The sequence below is a fragment of the Pygoscelis adeliae genome, unplaced genomic scaffold, assembly GCF_000699105.1.
Source record: "Pygoscelis adeliae isolate BGI_AS28 unplaced genomic scaffold, ASM69910v1 Scaffold197, whole genome shotgun sequence".
Classification (NCBI taxonomy): domain Eukaryota; kingdom Metazoa; phylum Chordata; class Aves; order Sphenisciformes; family Spheniscidae; genus Pygoscelis; species Pygoscelis adeliae.
This window is the reverse complement of record NW_008825105.1, coordinates 233,460-242,654: the sequence shown is the minus strand read 5'-3', so window position 1 is coordinate 242,654 and position 9,195 is coordinate 233,460. Positions and strand designations below refer to the sequence as shown.

Below are 9,195 nucleotides of genomic sequence, written 5' to 3'. Positions count from 1 at the left end.
GGCTCCGGGGATGCCAGTCTGAGCGAGGACGGTCCCCATGTTTACTCTCAGTGCTTTGTAGCGCGCACGCTGCGCGCAGCCAGGTTCAGTCTTCCCTCTGGTTACACAGGACACCGCAACAAAGCGTGAAGAGAAAACAGAACGTTAATACTAGCTGGATTCAGATGGCGCGTGTGAAAGGGTTTCATACTGACTTGATGAACAAGTGTCCCTTTGAGCTCACTGTAGACTGCTGTGACCCTGCCTGCACGAAGTGGGAAGGGAGACAACAGGTTATTGGGTAAGAGACAACATGGAAGAGTCTAAAATTTACCTCAGTGCCTTTTTTTCCTTAAGCGTGAAAACTTTGCATTTGGGCTAAGGAGGAAGTTGGAAGGGGCTTTTGTCAGTCCTGACCCCCCATTTACCTAAAGTACTGTTGTGATGAGGCTGCTTTTGTCCGTAGAGGGACGAGGAACTGTTTTTGTTTCTTTCTTGAAGGTGACTGCTTGGGATTGCCCCCCCCGCCCCCAGATTTATACTTGAGTATGTTTGTTTATAAACCGTAAGAGAGAAACCGCATCACTTAAAGCCCCTCGGTTTGTATAAATGCCACTTTCTGCAAGCTTAGTTCCAGCTCAGATGGCGCGTGTGAAAGGGTTTCATACTGACTTGATGAACAAGTGTCCCTTTGAGCTCACTGTAGACTGCTGTGACCCTGCCTGCACGAAGTGGGAAGGGAGACAACAGGTTATTGGGTAAGAGACAACATGGAAGAGTCTAAAATTTACCTCAGTGCCTTTTTTTCCTTAAGCGTGAAAACTTTGCATTTGGGCTAAGGAGGAAGTTGGAAGGGGCTTTTGTCAGTCCTGACCCCCCATTTACCTAAAGTACTGTTGTGATGAGGCTGCTTTTGTCCGTAGAGGGACGAGGAACTGTTTTTGTTTCTTTCTTGAAGGTGACTGCTTGGGATTGCCCCCCCCGCCCCCAGATTTATACTTGAGTATGTTTGTTTATAAACCGTAAGAGAGAAACCGCATCACTTAAAGCCCCTCGGTTTGTATAAATGCCACTTTCTGCAAGCTTAGTTCCAGCTCATGTTTTAGTCAGTAGTGTAAAAGGGTTTGCTCCCAAAGAGGGCTATGGCCTCTGGCACGCAGTGCAGGAAGGGCCTCCCAGCTGTACTGTACTCTACGCCCAGATGACCTTTAACAACGTGGCGGCAGCCCAACTAGAGCAGCAGTTTTCATGCTCTGGGGCTGTTTGTCCATTTACAAGAATACTTACGACTTCATTATGCATTTGTGAAGTAATTTAAATAACATTTATCTAGTGTTTTGAGTCTTGAAAGCACGGTATAAATACTTCTGTTCAGTCAAGAGAAAGAACACTGTAAAAACTGCCATTGGTTCTGAGAAGTAAGAACCAGACGCTTGTTTTCAAATCCCTTACTTTTCTGGCTAAAAGTTGTAAAGATTTCTTTTGTTGTTGTTGTTTTTCTCCTAGAGTTTTGGTGACTGTCTCCCCCTCCCCTCCTGGAACCCAGCATGTCTTTGACATTTTGTAGAAGGCATGGCTTCTTATGCAATTACCGTGAATGCTGCTGAAAAACCTCCTGCAAAGGGGAGGGCTGTTTCTTTTGGTTTTTCAAGATATGGGGCATTTGAGGAATTGGTTGGTCTTGAAACTCATATTCTCAACAGTCAGTTGAGCTGTGTCTAGGATAGAAGTATTGGCCCCTTCCTTAAGCGCAAAATACTGTTGGCAGTGCCTTTGATTAGTATATTGTGTTGCCCAGTTCGTGTGAATTTATTTTTCACGTCCATTGTAAAACATGTAAAATAATGTGTATAGAATGGAATAGTAAAGCTTCTATGGCAAAGTGAAATGCATTTTTGCAATGCTGTAATTTATTTTTACAACTCCATAGTAATTCTATGGCATTTTTAAAAAATGTCTCACTTCCAGCTTTTTTGAAGGTTCTGAAACTACTTGTTCATATGCAGATAGTGTAAAAGACAACGATAATAAAACTGTCAGTAATTAAAGAAATCTCTTTAACGTCTTTTTCTGGCGCCCTCCTGTGGAACTTTCATGTATTAAGTCTAAAGGGAAAATACAGGAATCCTTCCTAGAAGTGAATTTACATTTCTTAACCCCACTGTAAAGTGCTTAAGCTTCAGCTAAAGTGGTACAGGACGTCTACCCCTGTGAAACCTGACCAAAGTGTTCATTAATCTTCTCTTAATATTTTAGCTGAATTTGACAGAATTGCTACCCATGTCTACCTGTGGTAAATTACAGTTAATGTCATACATTAAAATGTATTTATATATAAAAAGAATATAAACATTAAAAATCCAGCTAATAGAGTTCATTCTCAGTGCTGTAATGTCTGATATTAATATCTGGAAATGTTTAAAAGGTTAAAATGTAAAACCAAGATTGGTTTGTACTTCCGACGTACACAGTCTATGGCACAACAACACTGGACTGTTCCAGGACGATGTGTTGGAATGCACTTTGCTTACATTTCAGTGGAGGTTCTATTACCATGCCTTTGCTAAAAGATGCAAAGCAAGAATGTAAGACTAGCCAAAAGCCACCATAGCCAGAAAACGAGTGCACCGTTGGAACTTCTAGAAAAATACATGGAAAAGGATAATGCTAGGGATTTTATTCAGCTTTTTATTTTTATGAAAAATGAACAGCTGGAGCAATATTATTATTTGGGTGAATCCTAGACCTTGTAAACATCCAAGACTCATTTTTCAATTAATAGGGCCTGTACATTATCCTTGATTTGCTGGCAGAACACTTCTATAAATAACGAGATCTGAGTAACTCTTACAGTAGATTTTTCTCTTACTTCTTCCGGCCAAGCTTTGGAGCCTTCTCAAGGCCTTGAATATATTTCCGAGGTAGCTGGTATTCTTCTGCAACATAACCAAGAGTTCACTTCAGGTAAATATTCAGAGCTCAAGAATTAAAATCTGTATCTTGCTATAACCAGTCCCAGCCCTGTTCCAGAATAGACTTACCTAGCAGCATCTTGGCCAGATGATGGATTTGGTTGCCTTGGATCTGGACCTGAACTCTGTCTTTTGTTCCTGGTACTGGGGTGATGGTGGCACTGGCTTGTACTTTTTGTTGCAGAATGTTGGCCACACACTGTGGGTCTAGACCATACAGCTCAAGGTTCTTGATAATTGTCACCTACAGGTTTTAATAATTATTGCAAACATCACTGCTGTAGGTATTAGCAAGTCATGTCCCATTCATCCCAGAAAAACGAGCTGCCAAAGCTGCTCTCAGAATCTGGGCTTCTGCTCAAAACCCTGTGATTTTAGTTCTCTTTTTACCTTCTTATTTGATGATCTCTGTGCTATGGCTATGTTGATGGGTTCAATGTTTCCTTTCCTCACGATAGGTTCTTGTCCAAAAAATGTCACCTGGTGTAAGGGCTGCAGTCGTTCAAGGCACCTGAACAAAGTTTACATATCCAATTAGTCTATACAGTATGGCAAGGCTGATGTTAACTGTGCTTTTCCACTGCAGCCTCTCACAGGTTTTTGAGACTACATGAAAGCCAAGATTCTATGTGTGAGAATCTGTATCTTAAGAAGATAATGCATGATGATTTCATGCAAAGATTTGCATCCTAGCTATTATTTAAAGAAAGGGACTGACTAAAAAGAAAGCTAGTCTACTGACTGGCAAAAATTATAGATTAGGTTGTTACTGGTAAAATTTTATAAATTGGTTCTTGTAAAGGAAAACCTTCTTTAATTTTGTCTTTAAGCTATTATTTAGCTGTATCGTTCACAGATCGGAGAAGCAACTTCACTTTAAAATTCAGCATAAACTGCGTTACTGTCGTACGAGCAAACTTGGCTTCAGAAATAAAGGAAGCTGCTGGAGGTACCTCAGAAGCATTGTGTGATGAAGAAGCTCAAGGCAAGTAAGACATTGGGGACATTTAGGCAAAGTTTTTCAGTATATGGAAACAATGGTCTTGTGTCAGATACTCAGGTGTCTTGGATCTAAAATGTGGGTTTAGGTTATCAATGCAGAAGTTGTGCTGCACATAAAGAGCAGGATGACTACCATTGCCTAAAAAGGGCATGTTCAGCTACCTATTGCAAAGGATGGCTTTATAAATATGTACATACAGATTACACACAGAACCAGGGACTGTTTGTTTAGGAAGCTTTCCCCGATCAGTGGTTAGCAGGTAAACAAAAAACCCCCAACAACAACAGTTAATGCTAGATGCTTGTTAAATGGTGAAGAACGAGAGATTCTTCAAGTGAAGGTCTCTCAATATTTTTTTTTGTGTTACTAGTAGGAAGTTAGAATTTAGGTAGCTCCAATAACATGTGGCTTTGAGTCACATGCAATAATCTGTGTAATACTGAAACACTACATTGGGAAAAGAGTCACCTGCTCAAGAGGTCATCCCATTTAAGGTTTGAGATTTCATCTTGCTCAGATTTATCTAACAGGCAGTCGCACAGAATGGCATTCACCTTTACAAAGCTACAAAACAAAAACACTCATTAGAAGCAAACAAATTCACTTTTTTCCTCTAACTTCAGCATCTCCCGTGGAAGCACGGTAGGACAACTTCCAAGTCTACTTACTTTTTGTTTGTTTCATCAATCAACTCATTAGTCTTCACATAGTTAATGATGATGTTTCTCACCTCACTGCTTGAGAGGATGCTGCCTTTCCTAAAGAAAAAGAAAACTTTTTAACTTATTACTTTAAGCAGTTAGGTGTTGAATTCTGTCACTAAGACAGAAGACAGCAATTACCCTGACTACATTTGGTAGCAACAGCTCAATACTGAAATACATCTGCTAGGGAGTGATTTCTTGTTACACCTCAGCCGCTGTACACCAGATAAAAGCCTCACAGCAGTAATTACAGAGACTCTAAAACCCTTGGTTTTGGGAGCCTAGTTTGGAAGGATGACCCCAATGGCACCCCTAACTTAAGAGGACTGTGGATAACTTGTACAAAAGCACTTAGCAAGAAAGGCTGCCACTGAGTGCTATCTAAACTACATCAAAACAGACAAGATTAGGGCACAAGAAGGCAAGTGAGTTCTTTAAATTATGTGGGCATCCTCTTTTCAGTAAACCATACTGTGGGTGGGCAGAATATGCCTTATCCAATGGCAAATTAAGACAATCCAAGTAAAATGTATCAATTTTGACACTTGAGCTATCACCTTCTTAGCTGTGGGAGAAGTGATGTGAGTACTTGCTGAATGCAGTTGTCACAGCCTCTTATCTTTCTTCCCTTTGCGAAGCAATGAATACATTCTTGATTCCCATCACCTTTCCTGCCAGCGTCGCAGGGCCCTCCCTGTGAGGGCTAGCAAAATGGTAGCAGCATAGGTTTGTTAGTCTCTCTCTTCACCTAACAATGGTTTGTACTTTTCTAGTGCTTACCTGTGTCCAGATTCCTGAAAGAGCGGTATCATTTTTGTTGAGACCCCATAAAGCGGAATGATTTCAGGAGCATGGTACACCTGTTCTCTGTCTTCACTCTTGCTGTCTTGGGCAGCAGAGGCTGAAGAAAATCCTTCAGGTACTGCAAATGCCTTAACGCTGAAACGAGAATTATTTGCTGTGAGTGAAAGGGATTGAAACGTATTACTTCCATTTCACTGAGAAACTAAAACCTGGCAAAGTTGTGCAAAAAGCTTTCTGGTCTGTTGTATAGTATGTCAGTTCCCCCAAATGCATTCCATTGCAGTGGGGGCCTGTGTCTGTGGATTAAAGGACACGATGAAAGAACAGTATTTGGAGCATTAGCTGCAATTACTACATTTGTCTTGTACACGTTTCAAAGATACACATAAATAAGCACCTTAACTCAGGTGATATTAAACACTTTTCACTCTGAGTAAAGCCCTGTATGTTGGGGAAAAAGTAAATCTCTCCAGCTATTCTAAGCATATTTGACTCTCATAATTAGAGACGACTGCCATAATCCAAACGATGCAGCCCCATTCCATAGAATTGCTAGAATTAAATTTAAAAAAACCAACAAACAACAAACAAACTGTACTCTCCACAAATGTACAGACATTTAAAAGCTGAAATGATTCTTTAGTGGCCATTGATAAAACACAGTTCTGGAAGAGAGGGGTAAGAACCGTACCAGTGCAGGAGCTAAGTCTCATTTCATTGACCAGAGCTGCAGATTCTGTGCTTCAAGGTAAGAGAATTGACAAACTGAGTTTGAGTATGCCTGTCTCCTAATGGTAAGGCCAAGTACAACGAGAGAAAAGTTAATGCAAAAAGTCAAAGTAATTCTGCTTCTTTCCAAATGCAGAAGAGAAGGTATGCTTGTATCTACAGAAATATTCTCCACTCCATTAGTTGCCAAGGAGATGTTCTATAACAGGAAGCCTCAGGCCCGCTGGGAAATTCCAAGAGAGAGCTGATGTGCCGATATGCAGAAGGAACAAGTAGGATGCTCTTGATGTGAGGTAACTACTAATCCTTAGAAAGATAATAGAAACACCGATATAGAGGAATCGGGTAATAAGTAACTGAAAGGCTAAGAGCATTTGTGGAAATCAATACGTGTAATGGAAAAAAAAAGCAATTTATTTATTTTTTTAATTTTTTGAGATTGTAACTTTGGCTTCTGATTTTGCAAAGTGCTTCATTTGATCCTATATGACATTTTGAGACTGTAGTTTCACGAGCATTTATTCAGCAGCAGTGTATTCTTTTTATTGGAGTTATTGTTTAGACAGGTAAGTTCACCTGAAAGCTGAAAAATGAGTTGTCCCAGCACAAAGATGGAATGGAGAGAGGGAGACCTGCTTAAACTGGAAGGGCATAAACCAGTCATACCATTATAGTCACTGTTAAATAGATGGAAAACTGCCTGATGGGTTTCAAACCTTCTTGCCTCCCTTCTCCCAACAACAACAAACCCACACAAACTATCAAAACACTGTCAAAGGAATGTGCTTTTTAGTGACTGCTAACAAGCTTGATACTATAACTCTTTTACTAGCATCCAAACTGGAAACCAGAAATTTGTCCCTGTAACACTGCAACAAATTGCAATGAATTGAATCCTCCTTAATATTTTCAAGGCTGTTTCTCTGGAAAATTTGTACACCCACTACAAGGATAAAAAGCCATATGCAACTTTCAGATCATTTAACAGTCCTTTCTGATCTTAAGTTCCATGGATGAATGCACAACTAACAAGAAAGGAAAGGTGGAAATCACGACACTGTCATTAGACTTTAAGCATGCTCAGTGCCACGGAGTAAAGAAGGAAGAATATAGTTCACCTGGAAAAACTTTACAAGAGCAGGAAACATACGCAATGTTGTATAGAAGCAGGGTATAAAACCCCTCCGTAGCATATTAAGATTAGGAAATGAGGGCTGCTACAGCTAGTCAGGACAGGGATTCAAGCAGAGTATAGGTAATAGAGCTAGGAGTAGCAGATTCCGCTCCCTTCTTTCCGAGACTTCCAACTCTTTTAAAGACTACAATATTCTACATACTCTGGATGTTTCCAGTCCACTTCCACGATGCTCTCCACACCTTTGTTCAGCTCCTTCACTTGTAAGATCTTCTGGTGCTGCATACATTGCAGGAATTTAGAGAACTGAAGGAAGCAACAATCAGAAATGTGGAGTCAAGCATTTTAAATTCCTGTTCATGTGTTTCTGAATGCCCCAAAGTCACATGCCAAATCAGAAAAACTTCTTTAAAAACAAAAACAACACCCCCCACACACCTTTGCATCTCTAAATACAGCAATTGCTAAGGAGCAGCGAGCGCCTCTGTCTGGCTCTAAAACAAAGTAAGCAAGTGTTCCTCCTTTGGTAGGTCTGCCATCTGTTTGCTCTGTGACCTTCTTAGCCAAATCACAGTACATCTCACATGGACTACTGTGAGATCTTTGGCAACATGCTTTGCCTTTGCTTGTCATCTACACAACAGGGACAGTATCATCTCCTTTGTCTTCATTTTTGTTCGTTAACAGCTTTAGAAAAGGAATGGCCTCTTCTTGCAAGTAATTGCACTGTCCAACAAGATCAGAACCCTTTATCAGCTATCGCAGTGTACAGTGGCAGATAGCATTAGCTGCATTCAAAGCAGATCACTGCTCATGCTTTCAGGACAATCACTTTTCTCGCTGGATCCCACAGGAGCAGAGAGTTGAGGAAAAGAACTTGGCTTTTAAGAACAGGTTCTAGGTTTTTTTGCTTGTCTGTTTGTTTTACTAACACTTGAATAATTTTGACTTCAAACTTTTTCTCTCCTTCCATTTCCTATTTAAATTAATCCAAAACCCAACAGAAAAGTCTCACCTTCTTATAGCTTGATTTCTTTATGTCCAGTTGTTGTCCAGCAGGGCTATAAATGGATTTTTAAAAAGTTCTTTAGTTATAAGTCATCCTTCATTTCTGCTTAAATCTTGCTACTTAGGCTAGAAGTTTAACAGTGGAAATACGAATCACACAGAGAAAGAATTACTTCAAACAAGCTAATAAACAGATCATGATGAGTGAAACTAGCGCTGATGTTCCTGTGGGTAGGCAAACAGCCATTTAAGCGACTAAGCAATCTTGAAACAAATGTCAGCCAACTCAGGTTAGCTACCAAGTGCATATCCTGGTCTGGACAATCCTTACATCAAAGTATTTGATGTAAGAAGTGAGCATAATCTTAGATAACCTTAGATAAGGACTGAATTTTACTTTTGAGTCAAAAACTTCATCCTAAACACCACACTTGATCTCCACAGTTTTAAAGCCAAAAACCCAGTATACCAATCCAAAGACAATCTTCTTTCTTACCACATACCAGCATGAGAACATATGGCTGCGTAGAAACGTGCTGGTGAGCAGAGGGAGATCTGACTTCTTTACTTTGCATTTTAAGGCATGGAAAAAGCACTGACTAAATAATGCATCCATTTGCTCTGCAGGGAAAAAAAGGACAAGCAAGCCGTGAGTAGTCTGTCTTTCAGAACACAGCACTCAGTTCTTTCAGACTACCTTTCAGATCACTCAGAACTGTCTCTACCCCATTCTCGCAGTGAGCTGTCCAGAATGTACAGTAATCTAGATCGTGGGCATGGGCTTCAGCAAACCAAAGGGGCATAGTTTGGTTTCACTTGTATGCAAAAATACCTTGTGGAGTCCTACTGTCTTCAGCTTCC

General features: G+C 40.3%; 1 protein-coding gene across 1 annotated transcript in view; it reads right to left on the bottom strand.

Moving 5' to 3' along the window:
- Positions 1-2,647: 2,647 nt before the first annotated feature.
- Positions 2,648-9,195, bottom strand: part of EIF2D (eukaryotic translation initiation factor 2D) — an 11,439-nt gene continuing 4,891 nt past the window's right edge. Inside the window, 10 exon segments of the mRNA XM_009327345.1 lie at positions 2,648-2,915; positions 3,021-3,195; positions 3,342-3,462; positions 4,423-4,518; positions 4,623-4,712; positions 5,439-5,597; positions 7,529-7,632; positions 8,342-8,387; positions 8,838-8,955; positions 9,167-9,195. The exon segment at positions 9,167-9,195 is cut by the window's right edge and continues 32 nt beyond it. Of these exon segments, the coding sequence (XP_009325620.1) occupies positions 2,845-2,915; positions 3,021-3,195; positions 3,342-3,462; positions 4,423-4,518; positions 4,623-4,712; positions 5,439-5,597; positions 7,529-7,632; positions 8,342-8,387; positions 8,838-8,955; positions 9,167-9,195 (1,009 nt within the window). The 3' untranslated portion in view covers positions 2,648-2,844.